The sequence below is a fragment of the Botryllus schlosseri genome, chromosome 1 (genome assembly GCF_051294905.1).
Source record: "Botryllus schlosseri isolate E-star chromosome 1, Bs_hap1, whole genome shotgun sequence".
Taxonomy (NCBI): domain Eukaryota; kingdom Metazoa; phylum Chordata; class Ascidiacea; order Stolidobranchia; family Styelidae; genus Botryllus; species Botryllus schlosseri.
Window position 1 is genome coordinate 29,289,938 of NC_137236.1, and position 15,724 is coordinate 29,305,661.

The 15,724-nt window shown below is 41.2% G+C and overlaps 2 protein-coding genes and 1 long non-coding RNA gene across 5 annotated transcripts in view; 1 reads left to right on the plus strand and 2 right to left on the minus strand.

Moving 5' to 3' along the window:
• Positions 1–488: 488 nt before the first annotated feature.
• Positions 489–15,724, minus strand: part of LOC145434931 (uncharacterized) — a 41,756-nt gene continuing 26,520 nt past the window's right edge. Inside the window, exons 5-9 of the mRNA XM_080312155.1 lie at positions 12,555–12,770; positions 11,371–11,687; positions 3,476–3,581; positions 2,136–2,966; positions 489–1,321 (exon numbers count right to left, since the gene is read on the minus strand). Coding sequence (XP_080168281.1) covers positions 1,021–1,321; positions 2,136–2,966; positions 3,476–3,581; positions 11,371–11,687; positions 12,555–12,770 — 1,771 coding nt within the window. The 3' untranslated portion in view covers positions 489–1,020. The remainder of the gene's footprint in view (positions 1,322–2,135; positions 2,967–3,475; positions 3,582–11,370; positions 11,688–12,554; positions 12,771–15,724) is intronic.
• The window catches only part of LOC145435195 (cornifelin homolog B-like), a 150,616-nt gene continuing 138,121 nt past the window's right edge, over positions 3,230–15,724 (plus strand). Inside the window, exon 1 of the mRNA XM_080312524.1 lies at positions 3,230–3,241. The gene's annotated coding sequence lies outside the window, so the exon portion shown is untranslated. The remainder of the gene's footprint in view (positions 3,242–15,724) is intronic.
• Positions 3,712–8,668, minus strand: LOC145435231 (uncharacterized). 3 transcript variants are annotated; one of them, XR_013913744.1, is made up of 4 exons: positions 7,278–8,651; positions 7,038–7,218; positions 4,422–4,882; positions 3,712–4,389 (listed from the first exon to the last, which is right to left on the minus strand). It is a non-coding gene; the product is annotated as an uncharacterized LOC145435231 (long non-coding RNA). The 3 variants fall into 3 exon arrangements; XR_013913743.1 differs by lacking the exon at positions 3,712–4,389 and having other exon boundaries at positions 4,664–4,882; positions 7,288–8,668; XR_013913742.1 differs by lacking the exons at positions 3,712–4,389; positions 7,038–7,218 and having other exon boundaries at positions 4,462–4,882; positions 7,288–8,612.

The window sequence follows — 15,724 nt, forward strand, 5'->3', positions numbered from 1 at the left end:
TACTATTCACACTCGAGGGCTTTACACTGCCCATCTTGTCATAAGAATTTCCTGACTAGGGGAAGGTACAGAACGCATATGTTCCTGTCGACGTCGTGCGCATCGAAAATTGTACGCAAAGGAATTTAACAGATCTTCCTTCGTCGTAAATAGCGTAACAGGCGACGAGGGAGCCGATGAAGATGATATGCCTTAAAGATCAATAGATTGCAGTCCTGTCATATGAAGAAATCCCTGTTGAGATAGTGTGGAAATTATAATGGCGGTTCGGACAAGTTAAGCTGTCAGCTGCTTCGCATCTCCAACGTGCAAACGCTGCGGTGGTAAATACGAAGATAAACTCTCTCACTCTCCTGTTTGTCCTACGCATTCTATTCTGATTCTGATCACCTGTTTTATTAGCAATGTATTATTCCATTCGTTTACCCGTTCTTGCATGAGAATTTTTTTGAATAGCTAATCCTTACAATCTACTTTTGTAAACGGAGTCGTTTTCAGTGTTTTATTGAAAAGTTATGTTCAGAGTTATGATGGAAAGCATTTCGGCATAGTTGAGTTACCATGAGTAGTCCGCGATGATAACAAATTTATATGGTCGTTAGACAGTGAGGAGGATGAGGTTTTTAGAGAGACCTCCTTCTGGTCTCACTCGCGAACCCCTGGGGATCCCTTTACCAACTAGAATTCTAGAATATGCTTTCATGGATGATTACATGTTTATACGGTCATTTGAGTTAGAATTCAATTCCGAAATGTACAATTAATTACTTTATGCTTTTTCAATCCAGTTACTTCTGTAGTACTGCTTATCTATAAGAGATAAAATTCACCATTAGTTGTTATAGCTATGCTAGCCGTATGTCCGGCACGCTCGTATACAAAGCATTGTAACTCAGATCAAACGCGATTGAATGATACGAAAACACACCCAATTCATGAAGTGAAGTGTCGCGGCATCGTACCATACCTGATGATCATTTTAATACATCGAAATCCGCTTTACACAAGAGTTTTATACCATTAGAAAATCTTTAAAAGTATCAAAGCAGTGAAGCTTATCTGAAGCGCTAGAAATATCCACAACAAAAGTCGGTCGACAACTTTAGCAACGCTTCTCCAATCTTCCGAGATAGCCGCGACTGCTGTGTTCCGCCTGAATTGGTCTGCGATCGTGTCGACATTCCACGCAATGTTGATCGCATAGGCATTTGCAATTTCGGGCCAATTGCTGATGGGGGATGTCTGCGTGGAATTGTCCTTTGGAGGTACGTGAGGCGACTGCGCAAACTGCTGACCTTCGGGTGACGAAATGATTTGCGATCTGCGAAAGCGATTTATTAAAACTATTCAGCGAATGATTTCGCGTACAGGTAGTGACGAATGGCTGTCTAGCATATGTAGAAGTGCTTCCCAGTTCTACTACAGAATAGACGTACCACCTCACAAATAAATATTTTGTTGCTTTTATGTTTCATGGTGTTTCGACATATATGGTGATTTCCAGAGGTGGTCAATAGCGAAGTATATCTTCTACTTCGCCTACTTGCTCTACTCAAAGGATATGTTCCAAAATACGTCCACTTCTACGTAACGGTTTTTAGTGTAAACCTTCTTACTTTTACACTTTGGATTTTGCAAATTCAAAAGTAGGTTTTGGATAGGTTTATATCCCTTTTACAAGTGAAATTATCATGGCGAACGGTCGCAATAGCCCTTATTGTAATGACAACGGAATATATTCGCGAGATGTGCACATCTTTGCATTGCTATTAAAGTCATTTTGTGTTGGCTATGCATTTTCCAGCCACCTTAGATTGACTACAAAAACTATGCGTCTCCTTGACCAAATCCGCTTTTCGAAACTACTTCAGTACTTTTCTGGCCTTTAATTTTTCCTTGGTTGTCATGTCTAAGAAATTGAAACGTCTGCTTGTAATTTAGTATAAATTCACATCATTACGCCTACTGCTGAGTAGCAACGCTGAATAGTTTGGTAACCTTTGGATATGCATCATAGATCCTATAATAGTAAAGTAAGTACAAAAAGGAATTGCATTATAGGTTATAAATTTAATGAGTTAGTTGCAGAAAAGACACTGAGTTGCATGTGAGATTTAATTGGTTTCTCGTCATACCTGGAGGAGCAACGTCCTTCGGCAGGTGACTTGGAGCACAACTTCGCTCTCCCGAACAGAAAGGTGCTGCCGTCGACATACTCCGACATCGTAATTTTCGCCGAAGGACAACCGGACTCAATCGTCTCGCCTGCGTTGCACTTTGAGCTCTCACTACACGTATGCGTCGAGTACGACACTTCCGTATCGTCCGAATAATCAGCTGTACGCGTGATTGCGTTCATGACAAGCAGCGACTTCCGCTTGTTTTCGAGGCTATCCCGCGCTTGTTGCGTCACAGACACCGGTGTCGATGACCTGGTGTTAGCCCGTGTGATTTGCTGCGATACTCCTTTCCGCAGTACCGGTCTTGAGCTAGAATTACTGTTACCGGTACTGTATTTCGCATCCGTATCTACCGGGTACACAACCGTCGGCAAGCCTGATCCGGATCTGTCGAATCCGGTGAAATTACGAGGACATGTACGATTGGTATTAGGCGACAAGGGTATGCAATTTTGACCGCTGTTGACAGTAAATGATCCGCTTTTCAAATCGTAGCGCGCGTCACGTTGGCAGTCTTGATACCCGGCACATGATCCGTTGCCTGTCAGTTTATGGCTATCCGCCTTTTGCCCCTGCGTGCAAACACCTTGTTGGTGACTTGAAGAGTCTCCTAGAAATGGAGTGCTTTCCTCTTCTTGTATGGAATATAATTTGTTGTCGTCTGCAGGCTGCGAAGTTTCAGAATGTCGTAGCTGCATGTCGGTATAGCTGTCGGATTTCGCCGCAGGCTGCACTCGGACATTCAAAATTTTAGCGAGATGATGGAGGATATATTTGCGAACCCACCTGTATGAAATTAAAATATACTTCTTCACGCGAATGGTGCGAGAGGAGGAGATGAACTTCGATTTGGATTTGTAAGAGTATCGAATGTCACAGTCGATAGTGTAAGAGCTGAGAGGCGGAGATGAGCTTCGATTTGAATTTGTAAAATTAACATCAGATCGCTCAGGTGTTACGTGTTATTTCACAGCATTACCATAGGTTCTCAAAGTAGACATCGCTGGTACTGAAGCAGAAGTAAAGTAACGTCATAAATTTCCACTCGAGTTGTATTAAAAGTTACGGTTCCTAAGTAAGTAAAAAGCAAGCATTTTAGGCATAGTTTAGCCTGAGAAAACTGAAAATGTTAGAGGCGTACATATAAGTAGTCGAAAACATGACCACTTTAGTAAGTATTGTAAGCAGGCTAAAAGTAGAAGTAGGCCTACTTCGTTACTGAGTACCTTTGCGTCGCATTGCCAGAAGGCACGAACAATGCAATGACTCGTGACAATATTTTTTAATCTACTTACCGAGGAAGTGTCGGTGGGTTGGATCCGCAATAGTGTATGTTTTGGACGCAAATCGAAAATACGGTGCTCGTTAGGAACAGTAACATCGTCGTGATGTAATATTTGACTGAAAAATATAGCGGGGATGTTATGCAAGCTAAATGGGGGTTAACATCTTTACATGTGTTGCACTAGCGTAGCAGCATGTACTGCCGCCCCTGGCTCTCGCTTAAAATGCCCCCCCCCCAAGTAGACCGCAGCAAATTTCGACATAGGCCCTTTTCATACCGGGGTTCCGGGAATAACATTTCTCGAAAATGTTTACCGGAACCCCTCTATGTGAACATAACACTGGTGATTCGGGGCGGTATGAACGCGGTTATTTTCGGAGATTTTTACGGGACCGACTGAGTATGAACACGAATGGCGCAGCTGGGTTCCCGGAACGCTGTCAATCAATCTTTTAGTTACCGTAACGCGCTGTTCATTCAGGCTGCTTGTATTTCGAGGTCAGATACCTGTGGCATTTTGGTCTTCTTGGTAATGGTGTTGGGAATGCATTATTCTTGGATTTATATTCTGTATGCTCACAATACGTAGTCACTGACTACTAGTCAGCTTCTTTTTTATGTGGTTTTGTAAACAGAGCACGGCTAAAAAGGTAGAACACCATCTCCAATGTCCAAATCATGCAGCATTGGGTGAGTTGCCTGAAAACGTTAGCCCTTCAACACTAATTTGGTAGGTGATCTTAACCCTTACCAAATTTGTTACATCAAAGGCAAGTTTCTAACCACGGATATGCTGTGTGTAGGTTAGTCACCGTCATATACGCCTACTGAAAAGGGGATTTAGTAACATTTGCTTTGATAGTGGCAGCACAGCAGAGAATGATGTCCTTAGCTCTGACTCACTAACCAAAATTCAAATTGTAGCTCTGACTCACTAACCAAAATTCAAATTGTACCAACGGGCTGGTAAGCCATCGTACATCATCCAAGCCATAATTTGGTTTTCACCTATGCCTTCATTTTCTTGTTACAACCAAGTCATTCCTTTGTTATGCAAGGTTAGGCAAGTGTAACTTAATTTGATCTTTTCGCAGGTCTAGATGGAGGATACTGATGAAAAAGGTGAAAAGGCGGGACTGTGCAATTGTGCATCAAGTTATAGTTTCTCTCATGAATAAAATGAACCAGCACAAACACATCTGGTTAAGCAAGAGCATTGTTTATTGAGAAAGTCACACAGGGCATTTCCGACGTCTGGGCCAGCGATACTTGGATCACCACCAGGTCTTGTCTTCATTGCGTATACCATCCTCTGTATCATTCTGGCCTTAGCGGATTGCAGTTTATGAGAAAAGCTGAACACCGCGCCTTCAGTCGACCAAAATCTTTCAACCTTCATGTGTGCTTTGCCAAGTTTCTGAAAAAGCAATTGTGAATTTTAATGGCAGCAGAAAGGAAATTTATATTACATATTTGAAATTAGCTTTAGCTTATGTTCTGTTTGTGTTTCAGGGAAAAGGCTCCATGAGCCGGGGCTGAAAGGGATAGGCTGCATCATCAGTTATGTAGGCTAGTACGGAACTCTCTGGCTCCCAATCATGAAGTCATCCTGAAAAAACTTGAATGCAGCAAATGCATGTTTGGTACAAATGTTGCTGTGGTAATTTTTTATCCACCTACAACACTCAGACTTGTACAAAGTACTGGAATTTAAAAATGCGCAACTTCAACTAGAACTACTCAATTTTTCAAACTAGCAACTAGAACAGCGGTGGCCAACCTTTTCAGCCAAATCACCACATTCGATTGACGAACTATTCTGCCGGCCACTAGCCGCGCTAAGCACGAAAATTTTTTGAAGTTGATAAATTCATAATATTGTCACTTGACTATATTGTAAGCCTGCTGTATATTGCTGGGCTCAGTTTGCAAGGACTGGACTATTCGGCACCTGGACATATGGATATCGAAAGCTTCGTCCAACATGCGGCAATCATTTTGTGCCTAGGTTTCATAGTCGACGGTCATTCTGCGAGAGCAAACATGAGGTCGCGAATATATATATAGTTAGACTCAATCTGATAGATTAGGCATTCTTTCATTTTCACAAAGGGGTAACAATATTAAAAGCAAGAAATCGAGTGACAAGATGTTGCGCTAAGCGTGTAGAAAATTTTTACTTTTGATTTATCTATCGCAAAGTATTCTGCTTTATTGTAGTGTACGAAGATCTACCAAAATGTGACTGGCTCATAGACCTACCACTGCGTCGGAACTGATATTTCAGTCATCACATCTCAAGTGCTGCGGCCAGACTAATCAAATTTTTGATTGGCCTTGCAAGTTCACAATCTGTGCAATCCATTTTTGATAATACTACTAATTTCGGAAATTAACTCGCGGGCCACTGGTTGGCCGGCCCTGAACTAGAACATCAACTTCAAAATCTGCTATTAGAACTAGAACTACTCACTTTCAAATATCCGCAACTAGAACTACATAGTTTTAGTAACTAAATAAGTAGGTTGATGTACATGTCTGACTACACTACAAAAAATATACAAATTTGGTCTCATTTTCAGCAATTTCAGTCAAGTGAGCAGGGTTGTAACCAAGTCACAAGTCGATCCCACTTCAATAGTTTTGACTAGATTCAAGTCGAGTCATTTTCAATTTATCACCTAGTCAAATCCGAGTCCAACTCATCGATCAGAGCGTCGAGTTCGAGTCATGGTTTTATGACTTGAGTCCAAGTCATTGTGTTGATTGCTCAGTTTCCAGTTTAAGTCTATTTTTCATCCATTTGGGTCTTACTTTTGACACAGAAAGTAGCCTACTTGGCAAGAACAATTGGTCTTTCAGACTTTTTTTTCTGACATAATGATTCAAGACCAAATTTGTATGACCTTTTTGCAGTGGTATGCTACGCAAAAACTGGCTGACATTCCGCCATGACAAATATAGAAATATTACTATGCACTAGGGCTGGGCAAAATTGAGTACCTGAGTGATTCGATTCTGAATCACTTATTACGTTTCGAGTCGAGTATCATCATGATGACATCACAATTCACAACACAATGTACCATGCCAAAAATTCAAATGTGTAGGCTACCTTTTATGCCACCATAAAGAACATAACGCCTATTGTCCGTCACATTAAAGATACTTTAATGTTTTTTCGACCATACCGTTTTCATTGCATTGCTTGACAGTGTTATATGGGATGGTCATGACTTCGGAAACGTGTTATTTCCAGCAACGTTCGTAGCTTTGTACTATATCTCGTATGTTGCGACACGGCCAATCAAGGTTTCAAGGCTTACTCAGTGGTAAAGTTTATCAAAACTATGGTATAATTCTCGTTAGTAAATCAACTTTCAGTATAATTTCAGTAGCCTACTCGAAAAGTAGTATTTTACTACTCGCCTCGAATCAATAAAGTTATTACTCGATTTAGATTCGAGTATTCGAATCATTGTGGCTAGCCCTACTAGGCACGTAGGGCACCAGCAATTTTTATTAAAATCAACTTGTGACAGTTGCATTCTTAAAATACATCTGATGCTTACCTGGATCTATAAACGATTGGCTTCGTTTTCATTGGCTAGCCGCCAAAGAGCGACAGCTACTCAGCAAGCAAGAGAAATTGAGTTCGTGTAATTTGCTTGCTGCTTTTCGTTATGGTCTCGAAGCTCGTCGCAGAGTATACCAAATGTTTCTCTCACGAATTTCTCGATTTCCCTGGTTTCTCTGTACATAAGATTAGATTTACCCAAACCATTATACAGCAATCACAAAGATAAACTGACTTTGTCGTACCTCGTACGCAGATGTGATCGCCTGATCGGTGGTTCTTTTCATTCCAGGACTCTATCCTCTTTGCTGGCTTTCAGTTTCTGCTCTCAGCTTCGGTTGATAATATACAAGTCAGGAACATACTCGGGCTCTATATTACTGATACAGATATTGAGTATAGAGCCACATACACATCGAGAAGGCATATCCGCAACATCCCATAGCTAAAAGTTGGAGCCAACTTCTCCGCATCTCACGTATATGCCTCTCCCACATTGTTTTCCACAAGCATATTACAACTGGAACACCCCACAGACGTGGTTTCGTAACTATCAACAGTTACGGAGAATCGCGTTCATACTGGCCATAATTTCCCGCGAATTTACCGAAAACACGACCTGTGTGAACATAAGTTCGCGGTAACTCTAAATAGGTATGAACGCGTCCTTTTCCCGGAACTGTTCCGGTAATTTTTTCTCTATGTGAACATCGCCTGTTTCGGAACTTGTTCCCGAAAGAGTTTCGTAAATCCGGTATGAAAAGGGCCATAGATTCATGTTCAAACAATCTAGTCAATAAAAATAATTACATATAATATGCCGCGTCTCAGCCTCGCCGCCTCAACGTTAATATGGCCAAAAATAATAAAGACAAGAAATAGCGAACGAGTGTATTGTGAAAATGGAAAATCAATTGCCGCCTCAAAGCAAAATCAGCGATAATATCCTCAAATTCAAGTTTTTGAAAGTAGTCTGTTTCTATATAGACAGAATGCATAGAGCGGATAGCCGATCATCATTCCTGGTAGAACGTAAATAAGATTTAATCAGTTTAAGCTTTGAGAAGCTCCTCACACAGCTCGCAATTGAAACACCAATGGTCAGATAAAGTTTCAGACACGAGCATAAATATGGTGTCGAATCAAGTAGCTTTGCATTAACTAACCACTGTATCCACTCCCGCCTAGACGCGCTAAGCGCGAAAAATTTCAAGAATTCATGATTGAATCGGTCAGTATCATCGGGGATTGCATATATATTGCTATCAATTTTTATCCCCTTTCTGCTGACGTAATCAGATTTACCGGTAGAGCTGATTGAGATGTATTTGAAAAGGTAGGACCCCTCAATAATAATTAAACATCTTCGGGCGCATACCCGTTGACAGGAACGAAACAACACTTCGTGAGGTTCCCAAAAACTTGGGTCTTGGGCTCCCATAGGGTGATAAACCGACTCCCCCATCGTGTTGATCGCTTTTTCCACGAAATTAGCCGTGCTGTTTAGTGAGCCAGCGCCAAGCGCAAAAAGTTTCCATAATTAATGATAAAATCGGTCAATAATATCGGGAATTGCATATATATTGCTATCATTTTCGTGTCCCTTCTATGCTCACTTTATCAGATTTACTGGTAGAGCTGAGTGAGATGCTGTAGTTGACTCTGTCAACGTGAATTGGACTTAGAGTATTATTAGGACTATCATATGTGGCCAACATACATTGTATCGTATACATCTTGTAACTAGTCAAAGCCAGAATCGTTTTTGTGTATTGCGCAAGTTTTAGAAAGATATATCTGCCCTTTTCGTACCGCGACTATTTCGCGATCCGTATTCCTATTGGCTAAATTTCACAAACTGTGTTACGTAAAACTAAAGTTCTAGAAAGATATCTCTGCCTTTTTCGTACCGCGACTATTTCGTGATCCGTATTCCTATTGGCCCTATTGGCTAAACTTCACCACCTCTGTTACGTAAAACACGCTGCCTTTTTCGTACCGCGACTATTTCGCGCTCCTTATTTCTATTGGCTAAATAGGCTACTTCACAAATCCATTTTTTCGTCCTGCGACTTTTCCGCAATTCGTTTCCCTCATTGGCTAAACTTTACAACCATTGTTTCGTACTGCTGTAGTATAAACTCGATCGTTTTCTCGAATAATGTGAGACTCATATAACCGCTGCTAGGACGAACGTCTTTCCTTGTCGTTTCCACACAAATACATTCGTGTCGGAGAACTCGCTGTGAATTGAAGAGCTTGCAACAGTATACAGCACAACCAAGGCCTTCACTACTGCTGCAGTGTCTTGGAAACTGTTGGGCCCGTAAATAATAATTAAACATCTTCGGCGGGCGGACTAGTTGGTACGACTTCGTTACATGATGTTATTTCGTGACCTCCTGTCTGCTACATCAAAAAATATAGAATCGGGCAAACGTACTTAACTAAAAGACGCACACGATTTCAAATTGGTTTTTCTTCACTGGCGTATAATTTTTCCTACGGGATGGAATTCGTCTTCTGTGGTTCAGATTGCCAAGACAGGAACATTCGGCGCCAGTCATTTAGGCGCCTAGGCTGTGGGCAATTAAAGCTATATGTATTTTGTATATATGATGAAGTTTTCGGTCAGCGTAAGGGCAGTCCTTTTCGGTCAAGGTTTTTGCGCTATGCCGATCGTTCTGGCACATTTCTTGGAGTCGCATGTAATATGTCCTAAATCGTTATATGTCTTGGTACGTCGTGTCGCGGTGTTGGCCAACGCCGATATGTCCATTTCTAGAAATCTTGCGTGCTCTTTTCTTGGGGGAAGAGTACCAAATAATCATGATATTTGACACCTTGAAATCGCACGTAGCGCGAAAAAATTTTGAAAAGTTGCAAAAATTTTCAAAAAATACTCTATAATTTATGCTAATTCACGAAATAATTTTGGACCCTCTTCGAGCTCGCCCCCCCCCCCCCAATTGGGGGTTTGGGGTGCGGCAGTTACAGTCCTGCGTATCGCATCTCCGTCGTCAAAGCATCTCGATGATGCAGGCGAAAAAAATACCATATCTCTCTCTCTCACTGTGCAGCCTCATGTTGCCGCCCCCTTGGAGCCTGCCGCCCCTGGCGCAGAGCCAGAACCGCCAAGTGGCTGCCACGCCACTGATGTGTTGCGGGATTGCCAGCCAATCTCATGCATATTAAGCGACCGACAATCGGTTTTGATACTTATATCCTTGTGGGCAGAGGTGGCCCTTCGATGGGGGGGGGCTTGGGCGAGACTTCTGGAGGATATATAAGTATGTAATGGCCCCCAGACCCCCCTTTCAGATCTACTGTTACCAACTTAATATTAGTGCGTCATTTGGAACGGGATTACGTGATGCGTATATGACACTCATCCTCGGCTTTGAAGCAGGCCGGAATGTTGAATTGCACTAGCTCATGAGCCTTCTTTTATCAGACATTTTCAAAATGAACCAGTTAACTATAGCTCATGCATTCATGTTGAAGATGTATGGCGCGTAGCGTGATATAGCGCTACAACTGCTGCAGTCTAAATAGACCCACACTAATCTGGAAAGCTTCGACCAGTGGGCCCCCTGCGACCACTCACCTCGCCCAAGTCAAAAGCCAAAACTGATTGTGGGTGAACGGCACTCTTTAATATGCTACTCCGTATCATAAATAGGGCTATACTAAAGCTATGTATGTAGGCCAAGATGGAGGTTTGATTAATGGAATTCACAATGTCGTTTCGACTACCTAGGTTATATTAATAAACACATGCATTTCAAATCGAAATAAACATAGTAATTGATGATGACTGAAAATTCCATTTTTTCGCTTCTAAAAACATATACGCACCATGTTTTGGCAAATATAATAGCATAGCAGGATAGTAATTAGCGCCATGGTTACACGTTAGAAATGTGTCGTGACGTAACCGTAAGGTTGACAAGAACAGACAAAATGATAGTAGTTCACCGGTTACACTGAACGAAACATTTGGAAACCGATCCATCACTTTTATGGGTTGATGTTACAGATTGTTTTTGTAACTGCATGGCTGAAAAATATGTGTTTACCCAAAATTTACACCTCGATGCAGGGTGAAAATCAGGTCGTCAGCTTTTCTGGACCCAAATTTAGCTTGTATACCTATTCCAATGGGGGAAACGAGTCCAATACACCAACCGTTCCCCGGTGCAGTGTACCACAAGTTGCACATTCCTGGGGGTGGTACACGGATACAGAATCCACCCCACCCCGAGATATATATCCTTGAAAGTTGTACGTGATAATATGATATAGCTATTCAAAAACAATGATCTCACCAAATAACGGCGCACTTTCAAATGGTGGAGCGGTCCGTACTGACGTTACCAGTAGTACAACCAGAACCAGCATAGTCGTAACGCTTGCGGGAACTTTTCCACCGGAATCGTTAGGAAGTAAAAGCGTCAGAGGCATTAAAACCGAAATGAGGACACAAGGAATTATGAAGACGTAGATGTAAAAGGATGATTGGCGCTTGAGTTGAAAGTTGATTTCGATCAGCGTCTTGGCTTCGTCTCGCATGGCTGACCTTCCAATTGTTCGTTTCAGCGTTGACATTGTGACGTTCCATTCCTGATTAGGAATGAAGTTGTCCCTGCGTAATCAAAGGACTTCATGTCAGCGCCCCAGAGAGGTAAGTTTGCTTTCGGTGCAGGGTTGAAAAAATGTTCAACGTGATATCCGCAAGTCTACATGAGGTCATTATAGCAATTTATTAAATGGTCTACATATGAATGATAATTTTTACGGCAAGGCCTAGGAATGGAACGCCTTTCTGTGGACGTTCGCAGGATGCCGAATCATGCGACTCAGTCAGTTTTGAAATAGCGAACTCGGCGCCCACTCCTTCGTGCCAACCCCACGCCTGCACGCCAACAGTACTACTTCATCAACGAATAAATTGTTTCAACAGTTTATTCAAACCGTTGGAAAGAGAACCTCGACCTCTCACCTCAAAACTTCGGCTGGCCGTAATTCAGAACCGAAAAACTAGTTGCACAAGGCTACGAATATTCATGACACGATATCATTGTTTCAAGTAGTCAAATAGCCATGGTCCAGAAATAAGAAGTTGTTCTGTTTTAAGTACTAAATTCTTTTTTATCTACTCCTAAATCGTCAATGATGAATCACTTCGGTGCCCTGATTGTAGCGACGCATACCAACAGCGGCATGGCCCACAAAAATAGTAGGCCATGACAGCGTAAAATATATGATGAATCGGGTCACTTTTGGAAAGGATGTATCTTGCGCTATATACAGCTGCAATCAATATAGTGTCGCCAAGTTGATTCTTTGTCGACATCAACGTTTATTTTAATTAATAGAGATTTAACGATTGCTGACTTCCCGCAAAACCTCAACATCGCCACTATTATATCAATATTGTAGCGATTATTATCGATCGATTGCTATAATATTTGTCTATTAGAAATGAATATTTGATGATATAACCTCTCACCTATTTAGTTCCGTTTGATTACTCAGCAAATCCAACCGTTTCGAGTCGTAGGCCCGCGATCCGAACTGAAGCCTGCAGTTTTGCGAATCGAACGGGAATTCGGACACGTCCATTCGGCACATGGCTCGCGTGGTCACTGGCTGTTCCCAGCGTACTTGTCCGTTTGATTTTACAATCACAATGCCATCGAGGTTCCGCGTAAACGTGGCTTCAGCACTGAAAACGAATAATACGCATTGGCGATTGAACTGCAGTGATGTGTAGTATAGTCGCTCCATGTTGTGTATCACCAGGGGGTGATCAAAGTAGTCAGTGTTGCTACTCGTGTAGAAGTAGAACTAAACCCATCTACTCAATTGCAAGTAGATATTGCAATTTCAAAGACACGTCAAAACACTTAAAGTAGGCTAGATGTGGAATATTAAAATCTGAAAAGTATTCAAGTAAGTAGTACCAAAAAGCTGATGTGGTCGATGGATCGCTAACTTTTAACTGATAAATTCGGTGATGGCCATTTTAGAAATTGAAGGATACATTTTCGCGGACGAGCAAAATGACTAATGGCACTACAAATAGGTGCAATTGTTGAAATTTTCTTGCGATACCGCGGTACATTCTACATTGTCTCTTTCAATCAGTTGCCGCGACAATTTCAGGCTTACAACTGATGCAAGGTTATTCCAAAATTACTTTCTACTTTTAAAAAATATTAAGTTTAGAAGGTTGTAATAGAAGTAGTATAGAATCAAAGGTCAAAATATACCTACTCGAATTAGCAGTAAAAGTAGGCAAAACCGACTTGAATACTCAAAAAATATAAGTATACTTCGTTGCTAACAACGATAATGAAATAGGATAATCCTCTAGCACAGGACGATGTTCGTGTTCACAGTAATTTACAGACAAACATTCTCCACCTCAGTGGCATTGCATTGTTATCAGTAGGGCATGTTTTTGCAACTTTTGTAACTTATTTTTACAGCTACTGGCAGCTTCCTAAATACTCAGAAGTTATGTAGTTTGGTGTTTTAAGCTGTTTTTGAGGACTCTCATATTGCAGCTTTTCTCCATTTTTTCATGAAACTATTTGCGACTTTTTCGATTTTTTTTTGCAAATAACTTTTTAATAGAAATATTTGGCACTATAAGTAAATAGATCGCTTGAATATTTCACTGTCGTTTAAATTTAAGGTTCTTTCTGATTTGATGTACATTCAGGCTAGACTGGGGAAAATTGTATTTTCACTGGGTCAATTTTTTCAGGCTATTGGTTTTGTTGAAGTCACCAACACTCAGTTTTGCCACAGTGCTTTGGATACGGATCGATTCTAGTACATCATATCCTAATAATTTCAAGGAACTTGTGAATAGATGCAATTTTTAGTGCAAACTTTGTGAAAAGTAAATGCAACTTTTTAATGTAACTTTTGTGAAAAATAAATGCAACTTTCCACAGATTTGACTGCAACAAAAACTTGCCCTAGTTATCAGTTACCGCATATATAGCCTACCTGTGCAATTAATCTGACATATTATACACTCAGTGGCGGCTCGTGACAATATCGGGTGGTGGGGCAAAGGCCGCAAGCGACTTGTTATCAATATGACGTCACAGTAGCGTTTTTCAACGTTCATGATGGCCACATGAATTTCCCGTAAACAATGATTTTTAACGTAGGTGCCGCGAGAGGTTTGCCGGTGGCGTGACTTGAAGTGCGGTAACAAATGTTTTATTCATTGTTTTTTATTCAAATGATTATTTTACAAAATGTACGCGAACTAAGAATCGTTCCCATGCCACGAATCAATCATCAGGTTATCCTTAGTAGCATGCGTTATGATTTCGTGGTAGAGATTACGCAAGCGCCGAGTAAGACTATACCAAAAATACACAGACCAACTACCTACAAAGAGCATTCGCATGACACCTTGTGGTGTTTTAATCGTTCCATGCTCAGCAATTCTGTAAAGTGCTGCAGCGCCTCCGACTCGATTTATATACGGATTCTCGTCCCGAAAGCGAGTCAAATCGATTTGCCCTCGTCCGAAAGTGTTTGGTACACGATCCTGATGTGTTACGACCAGGGGATAGGCAATCAAAGCGGTGGCACCCATAAACGTAAAACATTATAAAAAGCCAGCTGTTATCCATGGAAGATTAATTACGAGTCTGCCTGCCATCATTCAAGCAGGAATCAAAGCATTGTGTTAAATTGAAATGCGAGCACATATCGCATTAAACAATTTCATGAATAAATTATTTCATCTTGATGAATTTTTCACTTTTTTTCCATAGCCATAACAAAATATATCGGTAAATTAACTGTCAGTGTGCCTCGAGTAATAAGGATGAAAACCACTCACTTTTCCTTAGCCATAGACATGGTTGAGTTACCTGGGCTCACTTGATTGAAATTATTCGGAAAGAACATGATGTGTACAGTCGTCCGCCCACCAGCATTAATTTATGTCTTGTATAAGTATTGTGCGCGACGTGATTTCTTATTAGCAAAATGTTCAATAACGAGTTTATTGAAATCTGGAATTCCCAGAACCACGTCGTTGTGAATCGAGAGAACAGCCAACGCATTAAGACTAAGGTCAACAAGTTCGGACACATACGCAATTGTTATCTCATAGATTGGACAAGGAAATGTCATATTGAATCCAAAACATCATTCTGAAGAACTACGGATAGCAGCCTCGGAAATTCGGTCCCGGTACAGCTTGGGAGATTCTGGCCTTGAGGCTGGAGACTGTCACACGACACATACGGCTTACGGTCTATAGTGTCTATATGTCTGCTGCAAAATCGCCTTCGGAAAATATATTACCGAATAAATACGTGGATGAAAGCCGAAAACTTGGTACACTGTTGCATGAAATCATCGAGAAGTATAGCCTCATGACCGTTTTCGGTATGGTACACTGTCAAAATTAATACGAACAGATCAACGCCGAATTTTGCGTAATATTTACTGAGGAATCGGCTGATCAAGCGATCAGCTGTTAGCCGCCATCGAAAACGAAACAGCTATCGCGCTTGACAGGGGTTGTAATTGTGAGCAAATGGCCCGAAGGCCACCATTCCACGGTGAAATTGACATTGGAGAATATAAAATAAAACTAAATATTTGAATGCAAACCGAGGATGTTAGTAAACTGTTTCA